This window comes from Haliotis rubra, unplaced genomic scaffold (assembly GCF_003918875.1).
Source record: "Haliotis rubra isolate DU_JTF1 unplaced genomic scaffold, ASM391887v1 Scf102, whole genome shotgun sequence".
Classification (NCBI taxonomy): Eukaryota; Metazoa; Mollusca; class Gastropoda; order Lepetellida; family Haliotidae; genus Haliotis; species Haliotis rubra.
Window position 1 is genome coordinate 1,630,225 of NW_025764915.1, and position 26,672 is coordinate 1,656,896.

At 38.1% G+C, this 26,672-nt stretch overlaps 1 protein-coding gene across 2 annotated transcripts in view; it reads left to right on the forward strand.

The window, feature by feature from the left end:
* The first annotated feature begins 649 nt into the window (after positions 1–649).
* LOC124270357 (solute carrier family 4 member 11-like) overlaps positions 650–26,672 on the forward strand; it is a 55,959-nt gene continuing 29,936 nt past the window's right edge. The window contains exons 1-2 of one of the 2 annotated variants that reach the window (XM_046705398.1): positions 650–1,023; positions 25,838–26,007. In XM_046705398.1, coding sequence (XP_046561354.1) covers positions 25,842–26,007 — 166 coding nt within the window. In that variant the 5' untranslated portion in view covers positions 650–1,023; positions 25,838–25,841. Of the gene's footprint in view, positions 1,024–8,445; positions 8,465–25,837; positions 26,008–26,672 lie in introns of those variants that run through there. The other variant, XM_046705405.1, reaches the window with a different exon arrangement.

Sequence of the window (26,672 nt, forward strand, 5' to 3'; positions counted from 1 at the left end):
TTTTTACTGAACATATTTATTCACTGATTCTTTTACTGAATATATTTATCTATTGAATTTAACTATTTACCTTGCAAAAAAATTTACTGAACTAAATTATATGCTGAACATATATATTTACTGAATGTAAGTAATGTATACTAATGTAAATATCTACAGTGCATATATATTTAATGAACTTTAGTGTTTAGTCAGTCTATCTATTTAGTGAAATTAATTATTTGCTAGACATATGTTTACTTAGCTGAATATGCAGAGGAATGTTTGTTATTTTCACTAGTTTTCACTGTAATTCAGTTATTTATTCAGCAACTGTGTTTGATGATAAATGATGTAGTAGGTCTGAATAAATATTCACTTCAATTTAAAAAATAGTTTGAAATGGTATGATCATGAATCCCACAAAATGAAGTATTTGTGTGTATGTTCCATATCCAATCATCATATGTATAGTGTTTGCAGGGATTGTACATTGAATACATAAATACTGTCACTGGTTATCTGTAGCAGCCTGCACAGGTAGAGAAGCTGATTACCTAACTGGTTAATCAGCTTGCTGCACTGTAACACATTACTACCGGCTAGCCGGGACGCCCTTCACTTGTGTGGACCACTGGGCGAACAGGTCATGATCAATAATTCCACATGACATTTGTTTGTGTGATTATATTCATCCCTTGTATATGATTAGACTGACATGCCTTATTGATATCATTAGAAAACAATGCTGAGCGCCATCTGATGGCAGTGGGAGTGTGTGATAGCTGGAGATTAGGACTTGGCTATGATGTAAGAGGACTTGATTGCTCCGTCTTGGATATACAGGAATGGAGTCCCGCTAGGGGTTCTGGGATAGGTAGTTGTTCTCACATGCACACAATTTGTGAGAGAGCTACTTTCAGTAGTTTTGATGGATGAGACGCTTACTTAGTGATTTACTGTGATATTTGTGAACAACTTGTGAGATCAATACCTTTCCACTCTACCTGTTTACATCTTCTGTTCCAGGGGAGGTTAACGAGTGTGAGTAAATATTGTTTTTCTTCTTTTTTGAATTGATTTTTATGAGTTGGCATATTTTTCAAGTGATTCAAAATGTAAAATGGTGGATATTGTAAAAGTAAAGTGAAAATGCCAGTTGGATGAATGATTTAAAAATCTGATTATTCCATGTTTGCATGAAAGTACTTGTGTTTGACTTTGATCGGTATCACACTCCGGTGAGTTTGGTCGTAATATTTCATATACATGCACTACATATGATAAAGATGTACAATCATGCATTTCTTGATTGAATAACATTATGGTAATGTTCAAGATTCTGAAGTGTGCACAATTAGTGTACATTGTCATAGCTCTTAAGACAAGCACCTGCCTCACATGGCCTGCATAAACAAACTGGTGGAGAGAGCAAGGTGTTTGAGTTTCTGTCAGTTGATCAATCAAACATTCAACAAATATTCCTAATTCACTGGAAACCCTCTCAAACAGTGTTCAGGTTTGTACACAGTTGCCCCTTATCAGTGTGTGTCCTTGTGGGTTATCACAGTCTGTGTCAAGGTGATATGTGTGGTAATACTGTGACATACTATTTTGCTAAGAAAGGAACGAAACACTGTATTGATTTAGTGCTGTTTCACTGCTTTATCTCGCGTTGTTTAGGAAACATCAATAACATTTTAATTGTCTTGAAAGCAGCATATTAATTGGAACATTAAAAATATATTCTCTTTAAATGGATTCTTCAAACCCTAAAACCATGAATGCAGTCTGAAAAACCAAATATCTTGTATTTTGTTGTGATGTGTTTACAATGTGGGAAGCTTCAAGCTTCATGCTGCACACTTGTCAAAACAGAATTAGTTTCTTTAGAATTTCTTATATTTTAATGTCCCCCCACATACAGATGTGAGGTTGGAAAGACAACCAGGTCTGAGTCAGGCATGCAACATTTAATTCCAAGATTGTAATCTCCTTGTGGACTAAGGACACTCATTTGTCAATTAAGGATACATTCTTTTCTATGTCAACATGCAAACACTTCTCCCATAGGAATTTAATGTCATGTAGAATTTATTGCATAGTGAAACAGATTACAACTATGAAAAACAATCACATTGTCAAAATAACATTACAGAAAATTAACTTTTTCTGTGATCATGCACACCCTAAAAGTCATGAAAAACTTTCTGTGATATGTTAAAATCTAGGAAGTTACAACATTGATATCATGTATAGAAACATATTGAGATTCTCATATATTTTGTAGTGTTTTAAGGAAATTGGGAACATAAAAGATCAGGCAATATTCTTCTCCCAAACCACAAATTCAACAGATAGGTGAAACTGTATGAAAATGTGTAGAACCACAATATGACTGATTTGTTCATTACATGGAATTGAGAAAAAGCAAGGTATGGTCTCCAATTGGAAGTAATGGCCTCCCCATTTGGCAGCAAGTACTATACTAATATCTCCAAGTATTGTACATTTTTAACATCTGAATCTAAAAGGCATTAATTTCCTAAAATGCTCTAAGAGCTGATATTTTGATAAGGGCACATAGAGTATTACAGTGCAGTCAGATCTGGACTTGGATAAAGATTAACATATAGTTTTTTAAGAATTTAGTTTTAAAAGTATTTTATCAAGCTGAATGACTGGGTGCAGAATACAGATGATGTGTTTCTTTTAGGCATCACCATGTTTTCATTGCTGATGCTGTCAGAAATATTGCACCTCAATATTGGTACCAATAAGAACTCTACTCCAAGTGTATACCCGGAGAAAGTACTCATTGTTAAAGCTGAATGTATGGCTAAGGTCATCAGCCATGACAGCTTGGAGCATATCAGTCATCAACAGTTGACTACAAGTAACCTGTCTCCAACACAATAGAGAATATATCAAGAAATGAATCTAAGTCAAATCTAAATTGCCGGAAATTAAACATTGGTCTGTGCTCCATTTGGATTGTATTTTGTTGAGATATATATTTTAAATATCATTACTGTATTCTGTGACTAAATGTTTGTGTGGCTGCCTGCCACGCCAGGTCCATCAGCAGAAGGTGATGGGGGATGATGCAACTGTCAGCCCTCCATGAATTTTGATGAGATACAATATTGTAGCCATTCAAGTTGTTCCGTGTGTAGGTTGAACAGAGACCTTACCATGGGGCATCCAATGTTGTCTTGTGACATTTCCAGCAAACTTTGTCATCAGTCAAATTACTAAGTATTATGACTTTAAGTGCAGCAGCAGAACTGCCTACCAACATTGTCAGCAGTGATGATCTCTAAGTATTGTACATTTTAAACTTCTTGCAACTAAAGTGCATAGTGGTTTAAAGTTTAAGATTAGACTTTCAGCTCTGAATTGCTGGTGGACTGGCTGGTCAGTTCGCCCCTTCCTGTCCCTGGATTTCTTCTGGTCTGTCCGCGCTCCTCTCGCTGTCTGCTAGCTGGACCCCATCCTGCCTGCTTTTAAAGGCAGATGAGCAGCTAACAATCTGTGTCAGTCAGCAGTTCTCACAGACCTAATCTGCATATGTCGGCAGTTCTCATAGACAAAGTCTGCTTAGCTGGTGATATTTTGACGAGTTTGACATATGTCTAGCAGTGTGCACAGCAACAGTGGTAGATCTGTTACCTAGTTATATTTAATCCACTGTAGGTGTTTTTTGTCAGTTATAATACTCCAATATTTTTCCATGTAATACTGAATTCCCTAGATGTTCATTATATACTCATGCCAATAATGGTTGTCACCCCCTTCAATTTTTTAATTGGAGAGGGTGTGTGGGGTGGGGTGTGAGGTGTGAGGGGTTGGGGTGGGGAGGGTGACAACCTATTGGTATGAGTATACATTGGTGTGGGCTATGCCAAAAAGAATACAGTATTATACAATAATCTAATTATATTAATATTGATGTGATAGTTAAGTGTGGAAATTGTGTCCTGTTAGATTGATGTACATAATGGAACAACTTCGGTCAAACTTCCAAGGACAGATAATTTGCCAACAAGTATCAGTCTGTTGAAGACGGTGCTTGTTGTAGCAGTACAGGAAGTTCTCCAGGAAGTCCCTACTATCCTCACAGCATCAATTTTGTTGCTGAAGCAAAGTTAGAAATCCATCAGTGACACCCCCCATCTAGTTAACACAAGCAGCCACGTTGATTAACTGAATGCAATAATTCATTTGAGCCTCCAAGTTATCCAAGGATCCTGTTTTCATCACTGTTTTTATTCTTCCGTGGCTTTGAGAATCCAGAATCCTGAGTTGCCATGGATACCACAGTGGACTTGTAACAGTCTTCATTCTAACACTTCCAGATATTTAGAAACTGTGTTCTTGGAACTGTGATGTAAATAACTTGAAAATAATTAATCCGTGGAATTAATGGTGTGCAGTAATTGGTTGTACTTTGAATGTGACATTTGTAGGAATCAATCAGAAGTGTTTATTCTGCTTTTTCCCAGATCCAGGCCATTAGAGAACAGTGAAATATTTGTCATGTGTGCTGGAACGTGATCATCATGAAATACTTTTGCTTTGAACTCCTTGAGATGAGAGGCTGTGTTGTGTGTGACTTGTGCCAGGCAGGGGGACATGCAGACACTCACGTGGTCAGCTTTAACTGATAGATGTGTTCAAGTGGATATGACATGAAAGGGCAACATGTCATTGAAATACATCACATGACCCTGTGAAAGGGCTTTGTGTCACAAAGTATTGCAGAAAATGTAGGCAACGGGTTGTCAGTGTGATCTGATATAAGGCATTGTTTCACAACATGTTAAAGACCCTGTCATTAAGCTACAATATGTAATGTCACTATACTACAAAATATCACAATATTAAAGAATACAGCATTACATATTAATACCATATGAAAGGGCATCGTGTTACAAAATGTCACAACATGTCACAATATATTAAAGCATTGTGTCACAACATGTCACAATATATGAAAGCATTATGTCACATGTCACAATATATTAAAGCATTGTGTTACAAAATGTCACAATATTATTAAAGCAACATGGCACAATATATTAAAGCATTGTGTTACAAAATGTCACAATATGTTACAGCATTGTGTCACAATATGTTGCAGCATTGTGTCACAACATGTCACAATATGTTAAAGCATTGTGTCAAAACATGTCAATATGTTACAGCATTTTGTCACAACATGTCACAATATGTTAAAGCATTGTGTCAAAACATGTCACAATATGTTACAGCATTGTGTCACAACATGTCTCAAAATTAGAAAAAAACATTGTGCTACAGATTTCAAAACAAGAATGGGCAATGTGTGACAAAATGAAAGAGCATTGTGTGACCAGATATCCCTCTATAGAAGAACGTTGTGTTACAAAGTGTTGCAATATGAAAGTGAGGTGAGGTGAAATTGGGTTTAACGTCGTACTTGAAAATATTTCGCTCATATGACGACGTGCATGTGTGTGTATGTGTATGTGCGGCTGCTTGTACTAGCCCAGACTGAAGCTGGTTTTATAGTGCTAGCCCACTGAGATACCATGCCGCAGTGAAGCATGAATACCCCACTCAGACACATTATACTGACTCCGAGCCGACCAGTCCTTGTTGTACCCATTAATGCCAAGCGCCAGGCAGGGTCCAACAAGTACCATATTTTAACGTCTTTTGGTATGCCGCTGTCGGGGATCGAACCCGCGACCTTCCGCTCTCCGGGCGGACGCTCTAAGCACTACACCACGGAGGCGGTAGCAATATGAAAGTACATGGCACCACAACATGGCAGGACATTCTACATAACGAGGCACACGCGCAAACCACTATTACTGGAAAGTGTAGGTCCAAATCTGGCAGAAAACTATGATATCATGATCTGTTATTTTATGTTGAAATTACTTATGAAATAATTCTTTTATCAAAGACTGACAACAGTGATCCACTAGAAAGTTTTAACCGATAAGTGTCCTGTATTTCCTGTGTGATTATTAAACCATCGAGGAGTAATTACTGTGTGATTGTTAAGCCCTTGAGGAGTAATTACTGTGTGATTGTTAAGCCCTTGAGGAGTAATTCCTGTGTTATTTAACAATTGAGGGAGTAATTACTGTGTGATTGTTAAGCCCTTGAGGAGTAATTCTGTGTGATTGTTAAAAACAATTGCCCTTGAGGAGTAATTACTGTGTGATTGTTAAACCCTTGCCCTTGAGGAGTAATTCCTGTGTGATTATTAAACAATTGAGGAGTAATTACTGTGTGATTGTTAAGCCCTTGAGGAGTAATTACTGTGTGATTGTTAAGCCCTTGAGGAGTAATTCCTGTGTGATTATTAAACAATTGAGGAGTAATTACTGTGTGATTGTTAAACCCTTGAGGAGTAATTCCTGTGTGATTGTTAAGCCCTTGAGGAGTAATTCCTGTGTGATTGTTAAACCCTTGAGGAGTAATTCCTGTGTGATTATTAAACCATTGAGGAGTAATTCCTGTGTGATTGTTAAGCCCTTGAGGAGTAATTCCTGTGTGATTGTTAAACCCTTGAGGAGTAATTCCTGTGTGATTGTTAAGCCCTTGAGGAGTAATTCCCTTGAGGAGTAATTCCTGTGTGATTGTAAACAATTGAGGAGTAATTCCTGTGTTGTTAAGCCATTGAGCCCTTGTAATTCCTGTGTGATTGTTAAGCCCTTGAGGAGTAATTCCTGTGTGATTATTAAACCATTGAGGAGTAATTCCTGTGTGATTGATTGAGGAGTTAATGCCCTTGAGGAGTAATTCCTGTGTGATTGTTAAACCATTGAGGAGTAATTCCTGAATAATTCCTGTGTGATTGTTAAACCATTGAGGAGTAATTCCTGTGTGATTGTTAAACCCTTGAGGAGTAATTCCTGTGTGATTGTTAAGCCCTTGAGGAGTAATTCCTGTGTGATTGTTAAACCATTGAGGAGTAATTCCTGTGTGATTGTTAAGCCCTTGATTGTTAAACCAGTAATTCCTGTGTGATTGTTAAGCCCTTGAGGTGAGTAATTCCTGTGTGATTGTTAAACCATTGAGGAGTAATTCCTGTGTGATTGTTAAACCTGAGGAGTAATTCCTGTGTGATTGTTAAGCCCTTGAGGAGTAATTCCTGTGTGATTGATTGTTATTAGCCACTGAGGAGTAATTCCTGTGTGATTGTTAAGCCCTTGAGGAGTAATTCCTGTGTGATTGTTAAGCTCCCCTTGAAGAGTAATTCCTGTGTGATTGTTAAACCACTGAGGAGTAATTCCTGTGTGATTGTTAATCCCTTGAGGAGTAATTCCTGTGTGATTGTTAAACCCTTGAGGAGTAATTCCTGTGTGATTGTTAAACCCTTGAGAGTAATTCCTGTGTGATTGTTAAACCCTTGAGGAGTAATTCCTGTGTGATTGTTAAGCCCTTGAGGAGTAATTCATGTGTGATTGTTAAGCCCTTGAGGAGTAATTCCTGTGTGATTGTTAAGCCCATTGAGGAGTAATTCCTGTGTGATTGTTAAGCCATTGAGGAGTAATTCCTGTGTGATTGTTAAGCCCTTGAGTAATTCCTGTGTGATTGTTAAGCCCTTGATGAGTAATTCCTGTGTGATTGTTAAGCCCTTGAGGAGTAATTCCTGTGTGATTGTTAAACCCTTGAGGAGTAATTCCTGTGTGATTGTTAAGCCCTTGAAAGAGTAATTCTTGAGGAGTAATTCCTGTGTGATTGTTAAGCTCTTGAAGAGTAATTCCTGTGTGATTGTTAAGCCCTGTGTGATTGGAGTAATTCCTGTGTGATTGTTAAGCCCTTGAAGTGTGATTGTTAAGCCCATGAGGAGTAATTCCTGTGTGATGTGATTAAGTAAATTCCTGTGTGATTGTTAAGCCCTTGAGGAGTAATTCCTGTGTGATTGTTAAGCCCTTGAGGAGTAATTCCTGTGTGATTGTTAAGCCCTTGAGGAGTAATTCCTGTGTGATTGTTAAGCCCTTGAGGAGTAATTCCTGTGTGATTGTTAAGCCCTTGAGGAGTAATTCATGTGCTCCAGCTGAACCTGTAATGGGCTCGAGTTTGTTAAATTTGTATGATACAATAAAATGTAATTTTCTGTATTATTGTATTTACAATATATAATTGTATTTTTTGATATTTATACCTCATGATGATATTTAATCATGTATGTATAAAATATATATATATATATATAATCATTTGATGTAGCATTTTGGAGTGGCATGTATGAAACTGAGAGGAATTTGTCGAGCTCCTTGTTGATGATTGCCCAACTGTTTAACCTTGGACCAGAAACTCAGATGGCATGCAGGCTTGGAGCCAGCAGGTACTGACTGAGCTGTAATAGGTTCAGTCATGCAAGTCTGATTCAATGGCATGAAATCAATCAGCATGTGTTGATTGCATCTCACAAACATAAGTGGACCCCATACAGCCCCTGAAATACTTTGGGACTACGCTGGTAAGTACAGACATGCATATGAGGAATGCACAACAAGTGTGTAAGGACTGTTACATTTTGGAGTACACCATGCCCATAGTTATATTTGGGTGTATGATAGTGTGTGAGATGTGTTACTATGTGTATTAGTGGAGTACAACAGTGTGTGAGATGTGTTACTATGTGTATTAGTGGAGTACAACAGTGTGTGAGATGTGTTACTATGTGTATTAGTGGAGTACAACAGTGTGTGAGATGTGTTACTGTGTGTATTAAAGGAGTACAATAGTGTGTGAGATGAGTTACTATGTGTATTAGTGGAGTACAACAGTGGTTGAGATTTGTTACTATGTGTATTAGTTGAGTACAACAGTGTGTGAGATGTGTTACTGTGTGTATTAGTGGAGTACAACAGTGTGTGAGATGTGTTATTGTGTGTATTAGTGGAGTACAACAGTGTGTGAGATGTGTTACTGTGTGTATTAGTGGAGTACAACAGTGTGTGAGATGTGTTATTGTGTGTATTAGTGGAGTACAACAGTGTGTGAGATGTGTTACTATGTGTATTAGTGGAGTACAACAGTGTGTGAGATGTGTTACTGTGTGTATTAGTGGAGTACACTAGTGTGTGAGATGTGTTACTATGTGTATTAGTGGAGTACAACAGTGTGTGAGATGTGTTACTGTGTGTATTAGTGGAGTACAATAGTGGTTGAGATGTGTTACTATGTGTATTTGTAGAGTACAACAGTGTGTGAGATGTGTTACTATGTGTATTAGTGGAGTACAATAGTGGGTGAGATGTGATAGTGTGTGTATGGGTGAGTGGAGTGTGTGTATTACAATAGTGGGTGAGATGTGATAGTGTGTGTAGTGTGTACAACAGTGGTGAGATGTGTTACTATGTGTATTAGTGGAGTACAATAGTGGGTGAGATGTGAGATGTGTATTAGTGTGTGGGTGAGATGTGATAGTGTGTGTATTAGTGGAGTACAACAGTGGGTGAGATGTGTTACTATGTGTATTAGTGGAGTACAATAGTGGATGAGATGTGTTACTATGTGTATTAGTGGAGTACAATAGTGGGTGAGATGTGATACTGTGTGTATTAGTGGAGTACAACAGTGGGTGAGATGTGTATTAGTGGAGTACAATAGTGGGTGAGATGTGTTACTATGTGTATTAGTGGAGTACAATAGTGGGTGAGATGTGATAGTGTCTCTATTAGTGGAGTACAATAATGGGTGAGATGTGTTACTATGTGTATTAGTGGAGTACAATAGTGAATGAGATGTGTTACTATGTGTATTAGTGGAGTACAACAGTGTGTGAGATGTGTTACTATGTGTATTAGTGGAGTACAATAGTGGGTGAGATGTGATAGTGTCTGTATTAGTGGAGTACAATAGTGGGTGAGATGTGATAGTGTGTGTATTAGTGGAGTACAATAGTGGGTGAGATGTGTTACTATGTGTATTAGTGGAGTACAATAGTGGATGAGATGTGTTACTATGTGTATTAGTGGAGTACAACAGTGTGTGAGATGTGTTACTATGTGTATTAGTGGAGTACAATAGTGGGTGAGATGTGATAGTGTCTGTATTAGTGGAGTACAATAGTGGGTGAGATGTGATAGTGTGTGTATTAGTGGAGTACAATAGTGGGTGAGATGTGATAGTGTCTGTATTAGTGGAGTACAATAGTGGGTGAGATGTGATAGTGTCTGTATTAGTGGAGTACAATAGTGGGTGAGATGTGTTACTATGTGTATTAGTGGAGTACAATAGTGGTTGAGATGTGTTACTATGTGTATTAGTGGAGTAGAATAGTGGTGAGATGTGTAGTATGTGTATTAGTGGAGTAGAATAGTGGGTGAGATGTGTAGTATGTATATTAGTGAAGTACAATAGTTGGTGAGATGTGTTGTCAGGTGAAAAGAAACCATGTGTTATGTGTTGTCAAATGGGCAAGAAGTATTATCCCACACACATGAACATACACACACTCTCTTTGAAAGAATAAGATGGCACAATGCTTGTGTGGATGTATTTTTCCTGTGTGTCCAGTGATTCAGATATACATGGCCTGGTAGTGCAGGTAAAACAGTGCACAGTGACGTGTACAGTGCACTGTGCTGCCTTGATCAGCAGGTACAGACATGTCTAATGCCTCAGTACAAGTGAAATGATGGGTCTGCTGGGCTCCTCAAAGGCTTATTGGCTAAATGTACTGCTGCAGGTGCATGTCATAGTGATTAACGTGATCAGTGCCTTGTAAAGCAAGACATGCAGTGACACAAACAAGTTTGTCAAGTTGGTGTAGGTGTTGTTGCTGTCCTCGCCACAAAACAGTATCATTCCAGTAGATCTGCTAACCAACCAGTCATTACACACTTTGTGTTAAGAGATCTTACAAGTCCCTTACTGAAAGGTCCTTTGATCATATGTTGCATGTGGCACTGTCATTATGTTCACAGCAAGCATGAGATTTATCAACAGCTTCTCACTCTTCTGCCCCTGTTCCAGCATGATCCATTCTCCGGCACTGCTGCTGTCTCTATCGGTAGCATGAACTCTGGTGATTGAGGAGATACCTGCCTCTGTCATGGAGGGAGTCTCTGGGAGGATGGACATATCAGGGGGGAAGGATGAGATATTGCAGTGACTTTAGGAAAAGACATTGGTGGTGGGGTGGGTGGTAGAATTGAGATACTGGGGTGGCTTTAGGAAAAGACACTGGGTGGGAGATATAGAGAGAATTGAGTGTATCTTGGCCCATCAGTGATGGCTGCACACAGGTGTGTTAACTGAACATTGTGTTCTTTGTTTCCATATAGAACCTTGTACTGATCTATGAGACATCTCTCACACTGCATGTAGGCATGACCAGGGCAGTCTACCCTCACATACCTTGGAGATAAACTTTGTGATTGTAATTTTGATTTATGTTAACATCTGTTTGACTTACGTTGATTTAATTTTAAACTGTATAATGAAAGAAGAATCAGCTCTGACTGACTGTCAAGTATATTTCTACAGATACTAATCAACCTGTTTCTTATGCTGCTCTGTTTGCAACTATCTGCTTACTGGAGTTTTGACAAAAAGACAGTTTTACTAAACACTGATTATTTTTCCTGATGGCTGGAACACGAAAGACATGTATATGAGATGATAAATACATCGATGCATGCAGTTCCTTCAGTTTCAGGAATGTTAATGTAAGTTTGATACTTTTCACTGACCAATCAGAACTGAGCATCCTCAATGTGTTCGCGGTAGTTTGCTGCTGTTGCCATTGCTTCTTACCCCAAATCATAATGAAGATATTGAATACCCTAACTCATCGAGACTCCAGGGAGCTAGAGCACATTCCTACTGCAGCCCAGTTTTAGAATTAGGTTGAAACAGTTTAATGTTGCAATCAAAACATCACTCTGAGGTTTGGGTTGAAAATGTAGAACCTCAAGGTGAGGGAAAAGTCCGGCAGAGGCCATATCAGGGACCACCCCAAACTTACAAACCATCTAAAGGCAACAAAGTGGTTGCAGTGAAATTGAAGACAGTGAGACAAAAGCTAGGTGCAGCATTCAGACAACTAAAGTCATGATATGTAAGATTAAACATGCTTTCATCACCAGCAATACTGGCACAGTGGGTCACAGTATTAATCATGATATGTAAGATTAAACATGCTTTCATCACCAGCAATACTGGCACAGTGGGTTACAGTATTAATCATGATATGTAAGATTAAACATGCTTTCATCACCAGCAATACTGGCACAGTGGGTCACAGTATTAATCATGATATGTAAGATTAAACATGCTTTCATCACCAGCAATACTGGCACAGTGGGTTACAGTATTAATCATGATATGTAAGATTAAACATGCTTTCATCACCAGCAATACTGGCACAGTGGGTGGGTAAGATTAAACATGATGCTTTCACAGGCACATGGGTTAATCATGATATGTAAGATTAAACATGCTTTCATCACCAGCAATACTGGCACGATGGGTCACAGTATTAATCATGATATGTAAGATTAAACATGCTTTCATCACCAGCAATACTGGCACAGTGGGTCACAGTATTAATCATGATATGGTTAAACATGCTTTCATCACCAGCAATACTGGCACAGTGGGTCACAGTATTAATCATGATATGTAAGATTAAACATGCTTTCATCACCAGCAATACTGGCACAGTGGGTTACAGTATTAATCATGATATGTAAGATTAAACATGCTTTCATCACCAGCAATACTGGCACAGTGGCACATGATATGTAAGATTAAACATGATTCATCACCAGCAATATGATATGTAAGATTATTAATCATGATATGATTAAACATGCATCACCAGCAATACTGGCACAGTGGGTCACAGTATTAATCATGATATGTAAGATTAAACATGCTTTCATCACCAGCAATACTGGCACAGTGGGTTACAGTATTAATCATGATATGTAAGATTAAACATGATCTCATCACCAGCAATACTGGCACAGTGGGTCACAGTATTAATCATGATATGTAAGATTAAACATGCTTTCATCACCAGCAATACTGGCACAGTGGGTTACAGTATTAATCATGATATGTAAGATTAAACATGATCTCATCACCAGCAATACTGGCACGATGGGTTACAGTATTAATCATGATATGTAAGATTAAACATGATCTCATCACCAGCAATACTGGCACAGTGGGTCACAGTATTAATCATGATATGTAAGATTAAACATGCTTTCATCACCAGCAATACTGGCACAGTGGGTCACAGTATTAATCATGATATGTAAGATTAAACATGATCTCATCACCAGCAATACTGGCACAGTGGGTCACAGTATTAATCATGATATGTAAGATTAAACATGCTTTCATCACCAGCAATACTGGCACAGTGGGTTACAGTATTAATCATGATATGTAAGATTAAACATGCTTTCATCACCAGCAATACTGGCACGATTGGGTTACAGTATTAATCATGATATGTAAGATTAAACATGATCTCATCACCAGCAATACTGGCACAGTGGGTCACAGTATTAATCATGATATGTAAGATTAAACATGCTTTCATCACCAGCAATACTGGCACAGTGGGTTACAGTATTAATCATGATATGTAAGATTAAACATGATCTCATCACCAGCAATACTGGCACAGTGGGTTACAGTATTAATCATGATATGTAAGATTAAACATGCTTTCATCACCAGCAATACTGGCACAGTGGGTCACAGTATTAATCATGATATGTAAGATTAAACATGATTTCATCACCAGCAATACTGGCACAGTGGGTTACAGTATTAATCATGATATGTAAGATTAAACATGATCTCATCACCAGCAATACTGGCACAGTGGGTCACAGTATTAATCATGATATGTAAGATTAAACATGCTTTCATCACCAGCAATACTGGCACAGTGGGTTACAGTATTAATCATGATATGTAAGATTAAACATGATCTCATCACCAGCAATACTGGCACAGTGGGTCACAGTATTAATCATGATATGTAAGATTAAACATGCTTTCATCACCAGCAATACTGGCACGATGGGTTACAGTATTAATCATGATATGTAAGATTAAACATGATTTCATCACCAGCAATACTGGCACAGATGGGTCACAGTATTAATCATGATATGTAAGATTAAACATGCTTTCATCACCAGCAATACTGGCACAGTGGGTTACAGTATTAATCATGATATGTAAGATTAAACATGCTTTCATCACCAGCAATACTGGCACAGTGGGTCACAGTATTAATCATGATATGTAAGATTAAACATGCTTTCATCACCAGCAATACTGGCACAGTGGGTCACAGTATTAATCATGATATGTAAGATTAAACATGCTTTCATCACCAGCAATACTGGCACAGTGGGTCACAGTATTAATCATGATATGTAAGATTAAACATGCTTTCATCACCAGCAATACTGGCACAGTGGGTTACAGTATTAATCATGATATGTAAGATTAAACATGCTTTCATCACCACCAGCAATACTGGCACAGTGGGTTACAGTATTAATCATGATATGTAAGATTAAACATGCTTTCATCACCAGCAATACTGGCACAGTGGGTTACAGTATTAATCATGATATGTAAGATTAAACATGCTTTCATCACCAGCAATACTACTGGCGCAGTGGGGTTACAGTATTAATCATGTATTATCACCAGCAATATGGGTATGTAAGATTAAACATGTATTAATCATGATATGGGTACAGATTAAACATGATATTCAGATCAAACATGCAGCAATACTGGCACAGTGGGTTACAGTATTAATCATGATATGTAAGATTAAACATGCTTTCATCACCAGCAATACTGGCACAGTGGGTTACAGTATTAATCATGATATGTAAGATTAAACATGCTTTCATCACCAGCAATACTGGCACAGTGGGTCACAGTATTAATCATGATATGTAAGATTAAACATGATCTCATCACCAGCAATACTGGCACAGTGGGTCACAGTATTAATCATGATATGTAAGATTAAACATGCTTTCATCACCAGCAATACTGGCACAGTGGGTCACAGTATTAATCATGATATGTAAGATTAAACATGCTTTCATCACCAGCAATACTGGCACAGTGGGTTACAGTATTAATCATGATATGTAAGATTAAACATGCTTTCATCACCAGCAATACTGGCAATACCAGTGGGTTACAGTATTAATCATGATATGTAAGATTAAACATGCTTTCATCACCAGCAATACTGGCACAGTGGGTCACAGTATTAATCATGATATGTAAGATTAAACATGCTTTCATCACCAGCAATACTGGCACAGTGGGTCACAGTATTAATCATGATATGTAAGATTAAACATGCTTTCATCACCAGCAATACTGGCACAGTGGGTTACAGTATTAATCATGATATGTAAGATTAAACATGCTTTCATCACCAGCAATACTGGCACAGTGGGTCACAGTATTAATCATGATATGTAAGATTAAACATGCTTTCATCACCAGCAATACTGGCACAGTGGGTCACAGTATTAATCATGATATGTAAGATTAAACATGCTTTCATCACCAGCAATACTGGCACAGTGGGTCACAGTATTAATCATGATATGTAAGATTAAACATGCTTTCATCACCAGCAATACTGGCACAGTGGGTCACAGTATTAATCATGATATGTAAGATTAAACATGCTTTCATCACCAGCAATACTGGCACAGTGGGTTACAGTATTAATCATGATATGTAAGATTAAACATGCTTTCATCACCAGCAATACTGGCACAGTGGGTTACAGTATTAATCATGATATGTAAGATTAAACATGCTTTCATCACCAGCAATACTGGCACAGATGGGTTACAGTATTAATCATGATATGTAAGATTAAACATGCTTTCATCACCAGCAATACTGGCACGATGGGTTACAGTATTAATCATGATATGTAAGATTAAACATGCTTTCATCACCAGCAATACTGGCACAGTGGGTTACAGTATTAATCATGATATGTAAGATTAAACATGCTTTCATCACCAGCAATACTGGCACAGTGGGTCACAGTATTAATCATGATATGTAAGATTAAACATGCTTTCATCACCAGCAATACTGGCACAGTGGGTCACAGTATTAATCATGATATGTAAGATTAAACATGCTTTCATCACCAGCAATACTGGCACAGTGGGTCACAGTATTAATCATGATATGTAAGATTAAACATGCTTTCATCACCAGCAATACTGGCACAGTGGGTCACAGTATTAATCATGATATGTAAGATTAAACATGCTTTCATCACCAGCAATACTGGCACAGTGGGTCACAGTATTAATCATGATATGTAAGATTAAACATGCTTTCATCACCAGCAATACTGGCACAGTGGGTTACAGTATTAATCATGATATGTAAGATTAAACATGCTTTCATCACCAGCAATACTGGCACAGTGGGTCACAGTATTAATCATGATATGTAAGATTAAACATGCTTTCATCACCAGCAATACTGGCACAGTGGGTCACAGTATTAATCATGATATGTAAGATTAAACATGCTTTCATCACCAGCAATACTGGCACAGTGGGTCACAGTATTAATCATGATATGTAAGATTAAACATGCTTTCATCACCAGCAATACTGGCACAGTGGGTCACAGTATTAATCATGATATGTAAGATTAAACATGCTTTCATCACCAGCAATACTGGCACAGTGGGTTACAGTATTAATCATGATATGTAAGATTAAACATGCTTTCATCACCAGCAATACTGGCACAGTGGGTTACAGTATTAATCATGATATGTAAGATTAAACATGCTTTCATCACCAGCAATACTGGCACAGTGGGTTACAGTATTAATCATGATATGTAAGATTAAACATGCTTTCATCACCAGCAATACTGGCACAGTGGGTTACAGTATTAATCATGATATGTAAGATTAAACATGCTTTCATCACCAGCAATACTGGCACAGTGGGTCACAGTATTAATCATGATATGTAAGATTAAACATGCTTTCATCACCAGCAATACTGGCACAGTGGGTTACAGTATTAATCATGATATGTAAGATTAAACATGCTTTCATCACCAGCAATACTGGCACAGTGGGTTACAGTATTAATCATGATATGTAAGATTAAACATGCTTTCATCACCAGCAATACTGGCACAGTGGGTTACAGTATTAATCATGATATGTAAGATTAAACATGATCTTTCATCACCAGCAATACTGGCACAGTGGGTTACAGTATTAATTGTCGTATGTGAAGTTGCATAGCTGATGCACATCATGGAATTATTATGAAAATCATGACTTTTAACTGGTGAACATGAAATGCATATTAAAAAGCTGTTTACACCATTCAGGTTATCAGGGCATTTATAACTGGGAAACCTCTCATCAGATGTCACCTGAAATACCTGCCACAAGGTTTCTGGGGCACAGTAAGATACTACTAGTTCTACAGGCCAAGTGGCAGTATGTTTATAGATTACAACGATCTGAGACTCATGTTGTTTAATGTCATTGTTTCTCCAACTGGTGTGAGAGAACATCAATATTTCATGTGTGTTGCTGGAATCAAGCTCTGAAGGCTTCTTGCTGCACAAGAAATACAACCAAGATTTTGTTTTTTATTTATATTATATATCATATCAGATCTTACATTATAGAACAAACTTTATGGATAACAACTTCTTCTTATTCGTGAGTGCGACGTTTCGATACAGATTCTTGTACCATTTTCAAGCATAATGGAACATGAATGTGTTTGATGTGGATGGCTTCGGTGAGCTTGCGTTTAGTGAAGTCTGTTTGTTTGTTAGAGAGAATGGTGACGTCAGACCACTCTATTTGATGATTGGGGCTAACAAACAAACAGACTTCACTAAACGCAAGCTCACCGAAGCCATCCACATCAAACGCCAAAAGCCCACCATCAACCGAGACCAAGGATACTTCATTCCATCCACTTATGATGCACTCATCCACCAAGCCCAATCTACTGTATAAACTCTGCTGTATAAACATCTCATTATTATTTGTACATCATTGGCTTCCACGCCTGTCCTTTGTCTACTCTCTGGCTTCATCAGCTTTCTGCCTAGCCAATTATGTTAATTATGTTGTTTTCTTTGTTACATTGTTACATCCAGTATATATATACTTCCCCCTTCTTCATGTTCCATTATGCTTGACAACGGTACAAGAATCTGTATCGAAACGTCGCACTCACGAATAGAAGAAGTTGTTATCCATAAAATTTGTTCTATATTGTACTTCCCAACTTCTAAAATGCCACTCAAAGAAGTCAGATCTTACATGTTAATTTTGCACTCAACACAAAAGTACATTTTATACTGTTAAGGAACTAGCATGGAAAGTTGGCATGTTTTACAAGTTATGTTATTTGAGATTGGTCTTAAGCTTAGGACTATATTTTGGCAGCACCTTCCCCCGCCCATTCCCCAATATAATTATCGTAACATTATCTAAATTAAATCATGGGTTGAAGTAAGGTACCATCATTCATATCCCCACATCCTATAAAAAATTACTAGACCTTAGATAATATACAAATTTAAATTTCGGTATATAGGAAAAAAGAACTAACTTTTTTTGGCCCGCTCCCCATATATTTGTGATAAATTAAGGTAACACCCCACTCCCCCCCCACCCCCTTCTTCACTGTGTCAGGTCACCCATCATCTTAGCACAAACACATGCTCACAAGGACTGACACACACCAACACATATGCACGCACGCACGCACACACACACTAATAGTTAATTGAACTCAACCCACTCAGTCGCTCAGTTTGCTAATATTTTCCTTTTTCTCAATATCAAGTCTAAAACAGGCACAAAACTCCCACTTATGGATCAGTTTCCATCAGATTAGAATTCTTATGAGCCATTAGAGCTGCTTGATATTAACACAGGTGTTTGCGACCTCAAGTTTCCATTTCTAAATGCCAGCTCTCCAGCTTAATCCTCCAGCTATCTGGGAGTCTGGAAGTCCACCAATAACAACAAGCACCACTGATCCCCCCAACCAGTTGTGGTATAGCAGCCATCGAACCCAGCTTACCTGGGATGCTGGCTTCACACACAAAACATAAAGCTATAGATTTTTGGCAAGTCTGAAAGAGGATTAACCCCAAGTACTCTTTGTTCTCCGTGGTCATCGTGGATGTGTAGGGTGTTGACGATGATGTTGTAGATGGACCCTGCTTCTCATAGACAGGTATGCTGTGTTTATGTGCCTTCATACTTCCTCCTTCTCTGTAAATGCCTTTGGGCCTGTGTGTTTACTGATGAAAGGTATGGTGTGACAAGGTTTGGAGGGGCACACACAAAGGAATAGTCTCACGTCTGAAAATCTTTGCAAAGCTGTTTCATGTTTATTCAACATTATTGAATAACATTTTTTCAGGAAAAAATTGTTATGTGTTTGAGTTGAAGGTAGATTTTGTTTACTCTGATGACTGCTATGACAATGATGACAATGACAATATTTATTTACTGCAAGTAAATTCTTTTTGTAAGTGAAAGTGCATAAGTAAATAATTTGTAAAATAAAATATCAATATAAACGATATCAAACAAGAAAAAGTAATGTATAAAACAAAATGTAAGATAACTTTGTCCATAATTAATACATGTGTCAACTTAATTGTCCAAACGAAGTTTATATGTAGTTTTTTATATATGTGTAGGATGTAATAGTTAATAGTAAGAGTAGTGGCAAGAGTTGTCCTCAGTCTAAGCTGAACAGAGCTGAACAGCTGAAGGAAAGAAAGTATACATCCATATTTCATGGCAGTTATAAATGACACAGAGACAAGAAATAATATTCAGTTGTGATGTATTTGGCTTGTTTTAAACCGATAATGTTGGAGATTTTTTGGTCAAAACCAATTTTCATGTGCACACTTTTTCGCTTGGCTGAGTGAGTTTGTTTGCGTGACAACAGTTGTTCTGAAAGAACATTACTAATTATGGACATGATTTCAGTGACTGCTTTGGAGTTATTAAAGTCTAATCAAATTCCAGTGTAATTCACCAGGAGATCATATTCTTGCAGGTTTATTGAATTCATGAAGAAAAACTTCAGGAAATAATGCAAATCTGCTATTGATTTCTTAAAATCATACAGCACACACTGGTGTAAATATCATGGACCATATCATATAAAAGTAGGGAAATTAGAGCCATGATGTATTTTGCTAATGACATTATCCTGAATCCGGATGTGTTGTTTACACTTCTGTGATCGATGCTCTCACAACAACTGGAAACAACTCCATACAAGCAGGCATGTGGTACGTCCAGCCTGAATGGCCCAGTGGCAGCGACAGCTGGCCCCTGGCTTGTATTGATTAACCCCACCACTGCTACACAGCTACCACACTCCACGGCTACAGGCAAGTACTTGAAGTCATCCATGTGCTCACATCATACACAGACTAACTATGTCCAGATTTATCACAATATGGGATAATACCTTGATACTGATAATTCTGGGACACTGCTGTGTATGGATATTGTATAACCACCCCACAGTGTAAGATCACATGTGACACAGCGGTGCTTGAGGTCAGTTAGAATCATGAATGCTTTGTCAGCCTAATAATAGACAAGGCTTTTCACTGGGATTTTCCCTAAAGGAGAGCCATGTGCCACAGTGTCAGTAAGACGTCCACGTGTGGAACAGAGACTTGTTCTTTGTTTCTTGGGTTATATTTTTAATTGCTAGATTGATATTCATAATTAAAACAGACTAATAACAGTGGATATGAATCATCTTTCTAAGGACTGTCTAAATAACTATGATTATTGTTGAGTGGCCATCTTCCCTTTGCAAGGGTTTGCCGCCTTGCAAAATTTATATCTGTAATATTCAGAACTCACACTGCAATAATAAGCATGAACGTTCAATTTGTACGGTGTTATCATTTAGTTCAATAATTACCCAAACAATTATTAATTATTGAAACTGTAATGTATTTTCATTTATGGATGATAAAACAAGGGCTAAATGTTTTTCTGACTCAAGACCGATATTACAAGAAGGAATCAATGGCTAGACCATCATTGCTAAATGTTAAGGTATACTACTCCAGTTTGATAGGGATGATCTTTATCTTTCCATGCTACACAAACCTGATTCTTATATTTATTTGTATTTAAATAGAACAGCATGTCTGATAATCCCTATCGAGCGTTGTGAAGTATATATGTGCTGCAATGGAGGTTCATCGTAATAGGAATGTTTGAAATGAGGAAAATGTTGGACATATGTGTGGTAGATTATGATTACATATTGAAGTTTAAACTGAATGTTTACAGAACCGTTCTTATGACCACTCGACAATATTAGATTCACATTAATGAAAGTGTCTCAGTAATTTCTTCGCTGTGATTAATCATGACAGTTATAAAAGTATTTTACTTTGTTGTTTTCCAATATTTACCTGGAATACATTTCTGCTTTATAACCCAGTGGTTTAGCACAATTGATAAGTAAACCGAGCTTGTATTTTCTTAAACTTACATTGCTTGGGTATTGTAGAAAATCCTTCTTGTCTAGGAGATACTAGATCCTACTAGATCCTTTTATTCTATGATGTCATTGAATGTTTTGTAATCTTGGCATCTTTAGTGTACGTAAATAGCTTTATGGTGCAAATGTTTTTGAAAACATTTATAATTTTTATGTATTCTCTATTATGTATTCAGTCATTACAATGTCTGTGTTGATATTAAACCATTGTGTAAGAGAGGATTCTGATGGAATCACAAGGTTACACTGTGTGATAAAGATTCCAGATAATGAAGTGTCCAGTAAACAGAGTTTCACTCACCTGCTGTATGAAAGTGATTGCCTCATTACTGGCACTCCCACATAAGATGGTGGCTACATATATTCCACTGGAGTATTTGGGACACATAACGTTGAAGAACCAAGGATGAAGCAGTGTATTACAAGTCAGTCGGACTTGTCCTTTCGGGTACTTAGTGGGGGAGCGGTGTACATTTGCGCTTGTCAAGTCAAGGGGAATAATCAATAATCCAATCTTAATGCTAAATTATATAAATAATAAGAACAGTCTGTATAAAGGACTGATGTCTTTGTACTGTCTGCCAGTCTACACTTGCTAAATATGAGGATAGAGTTACTATTCATTCACAGCCGTATCATTCAGTACAGCCTTGGAGCAAGACTAGGGTAGGGCTTCAGGAGCTGGTGTGTATAGGTGTTAAGTGCTAGCTATCAGTGGGCAGGTGCCAATACACCAGTGGTTTAACTATTAACATACTTTGTGCTTGCAACATTTCTAAAGGGGATAAAATGTCTGTTAATCTCAGTAAATATTTTAGTAATAGGCTATAAAAAAAATGTCATTTCAAGCGTAAATGTTATGGTGCAAGTGTAAGGCAGACCCAACAGAAGTGTTGGAGTCACACTGAAGAACTGTCAAATCTATCACTATATGCCATGGTTAGGAAGAGTGAAGTGTTGAAGTCCCCCATTATAACAACACACATATAGCACTATAAAAGAATCTGTGGAACTACCACATCAGAACCCTGTACAAGAACAGTGTTTTATAGAAGGAAACCGATAGATACCGCCCAGGGAACATTAGTTTCTCCTTGCTGATAAGGTATGCTTTATAGCCGAAATGCTTCTAGCTCCTGTTTCTTCAGGAATTCCTCAACTGGAAGAGATGGATGTGATTAAACAGTCAGGCACAGTTTTACTGGGCAGTGTGTACACTGTGTACCTGGCTGGATCAGACATATGTACACTTGTGAGTCTGAATGGCAACATCAGGGAATCACAAATTGGCCACCACCCCCACCCCCGCCCCCAAGTCATGATCACCTGACTACCCTGTCCTCAGTGTGGGTGAGTGCAGTCAGCTGATGGCCTGCTGATCTCCAGAGCTGGCTCCTACTGGCACCACCCCCACCCCCAAGTCATCATCACATTCAGTGATGCCTTGACCTCAGTGTGGGTGAGTGCAGTCAGCTGATGGCATGCTGCTTTCCAGGGCCGGCTCCCACTGGCATCACCCCCCCCCACCCCAAAGTCATGATCACCTGACTGCCCTGCCCTCAGTGTAGGAGAGTGCAGTCAGCTGATGGCCTGCTGCTCTCCAGGGCTGGCTCCCATGCTGGCACCACCCCCACAACACATCACTGATACATGGACAGAAAATAGAATGCTTTGACTTCTCCGGAATGTGTTCCTGTTCTTCTGGTTTGTAAATAGATTTAATAGATTCTGTCAGACTGTAATCATAAGAACAACACAAGCTCACCTTATCTTGTCTTGTAGCAGGTTACTCTGTATTGTTTATTCACTAGCTGATAAATAACATGAAGCCTCGCTTTATTTTAATTTTGACAGGACTAATGCATTTCCTGACATAAGTGAGATGATAAGTCAGACAGCATTGTTTCATATTGATTATTTTTGGTATATACAATATTTTGTTTCATCCTAAAGCTATATTAGTGCCATTTTTCAAGAAATTGGATTAGGTATTGTGATAATAATGTGATATTTTGGCATATGCCACGGGAAATCTCCATCACAAACAACTAATGTATGTCCAGAAACTTGATTAAGTGAAGGCCTCTTTTATTACCCGTAGTCTGTGAGCGAGAGTTGCGACACTGGGACGTTGTGATATGCTCTTGTTACTATACATCATCAGGCTGAATACCATACTGGTGCTACAGATACAATGTACTTAATGCATTCAGTATGCAAATGATTTATTGTTCGAAGCCATACAGAATGAAGTGTGTTATATATGATAATAGCATGGCTGACAGGGAAATGTTTTGTGTGTAGTGACCTGATTTATGGATAAGCCAATCATAGCAATCAGAAATGTAGACAAAATGAAATTCAAGTTTTAGTCTTTTATTGAAACCAACCAGCCTGCCAATCACAGAGCTAAAACTAACCATTTCCCTACCTGACCCAGGTAAGTGATACAGGTAAGCGTACCTACAGGGGTTATAGCCTCAGTGGATATCATTAATAGCTGCACCGTGATCTAAGCAGTATTTAGGTGTATTCAAATGTTGTAAATGAATTAACATTCATCTAAAACATTCATAAAAAATGCCAAATAAAAATGAGTGAAACTAGTTAATCAAGGTCTTTTCAAATACCAACCATGTATGTACAAAGTTCAAAAACGAAACTGAAGGGTTTCATTGCATTGGGTTTTTTCATCATTTGATCTGCACATTTTGGGGTCTTGGGCTGTGAGGGGTTACCCCAGTAACAAGGTCATGTAGGGCTGGAATGGGTTACCCTGGTAACAAGGGTATGTAGGGCTGGAAGGGGTTACAAATGTAGCAATGTCATTTACATCCAATCACTGGCAGGTGGAACTGTGGTATCCTATCTATATTCACATGAGTAATATCTGGTTATAGGCACAGTGGAAGTGCAACACTAACATCACAATTCACATGTTGCAGTTCATGTATATATGCTCACATCATGACCTGTAGTACAATAATCGTAGAGGATACAATTTGTAATCACTATGAATGCCTGATTATCCAAACTTACAAGTTGGAAAACCTTTTCCTCGTAAGATATGAAAGTAGAAACATTCTGGATGTTTGACAATTTTTTAAAGATGATAACTTCGTTATCATCAGAGCACCTTTTCATCATGTAAATATTCAATTCAATGTGGTCTTTAGTCATGTTGGAAACCCCACCCCACCCATCAGGATCCGCCAATGCGTAATGCCATGTGTATACAAGATAGGATTTATGTACAAAGATGACAAAACAATTACAAAGCCAATGAGACTAACAGGAGAGAAACCAGTCAGGTACAATGAATGTGTAGTGATTGGATTTGATGAGATAACAAACAGCCATCAATAAGGCAATCAAGGTGTCCGTTTTGGTTGGATTACAGGATTAAAGCATAGTGGAGTACCCACTGGGTATGCCTTGGTCTCTGTTAATTGTTGGTACCTTTGGATTTCAGCAGTTTCTTGAAGTTTCCTTTCTTCCCCTGGGTTGACAGAGACAAGTCTATTATAGTATAAGGCCTCAGGCCCAGAATACAGTATTGAAATCGATTGATTATATTGTATGCCTTACTTTTAGTTTTAGAGTTCATGAGTTTACACGACATTCATTGAACACTTTGTACAGGAACATAGCTGTAGCTTGGGTTGTCTTTTTATCAGTGAATTGCATGAGCTGAACATATTTGTGCAAAGTTGGATTTTCAAAGAAATATTGGCTGATATAGGTTTTCCGTAGATGCTGACATGGAGTATCTTGTTGTCAGGAAGTATGGTTGTCAGGATTTTGTATGAATGGTTCCTAAAGATGTCAGATGTCTTGTGTTTTTCTATTCTGATGGCTCTATTACGGCTTGAAGTTTCTGAGTGGGACTGTTACCTTTGTTGTGGAAGATATTCCTAATTGTCTTGTTGGAGGAGAATCTATGTTGACTGTTTGTGAGAAGTTAGCTGATCTACTGACTAGAAGGGTCTTGGTATGGGTGACAATTTAATTACCTTAAAAAATGAACATATCTGACAGTTGAGTGTGTCCAGTTGGCCATGGCACATGTTTTATGCACTGCTACAAGCTTTACATGATCTAATGTGGGGACAGGAGGACATTCCGGGCATATTACTTGGCAAGAGAAGCATCCCAAATCCATATAGACTCAACATTTCCTTGCAGGCCTGACCAGTCAGACAGACTGCACCAGGATGGCAAGTAATGCTGGTATTGTGTTTTAGGGAGATGAGTGATACAGAAGAGGAAGTACAGGTGGTTCGGAGGAGGCAGAACGGACCCCCTGTGGAGCAGCTGCACCTACTGACTGTGCCAGGAGATGATGCCCCTCGGCCTGGGAGACTTGATGGACCTGGGTTAAGGCACAGTGTCTACTCCATTTCTGGGATCCCAGGTAAGGAAAGCGTTACAGCTTAGATTACAGCAAGAAGTCTGGGTTGATGTTTGACTTAAACAGACGATGTAGGTGGCCCAGTGGTCTAAGGCACAACAATTTTCTAGGCACAGTTATGTCCCTTACCGGTGGCAGGATCCACTGATCATGGGTTTAAATCCAGTATTCAGCCTGATGATGGCAGGTGATCCATCAATACAATCTAAATTTGGGTTGCATCAAAGTAATAAACATATATGACCTGTGTCACCCTGGGTTTTCATCTTACAACAAACCTGTGTACTGTGATGTAACTTAAATTTGGTTCATGTGGCTATAGATCACTAACTCACAGATCTGGCATCTATGATCCACAAACAGCCCTGTAGATAATGATGACAGGTGAAACCAGTTACCTTATTTATCCTTGACTTATTCCATTCTGTAAACTGATACAAATAGAAAACCTGTTCAACCAAAAACCTGTTCAGATTAGGAAATTAAGAGGTGGAAGGAATGCTCTTTTCTTCTCCTGCAGGAAATGTAAAATTTGAGGTTCTGGCAAGACTTTGAAATGAATGCATAAACATTATGACATGTTCAAATAGCTTTACTCAAGCCATTTGTCTTGCAGTTGCAAGTTTTCCAAAGGCAAATTTGACAAAAATTAGTGGAAAAGGCAGATT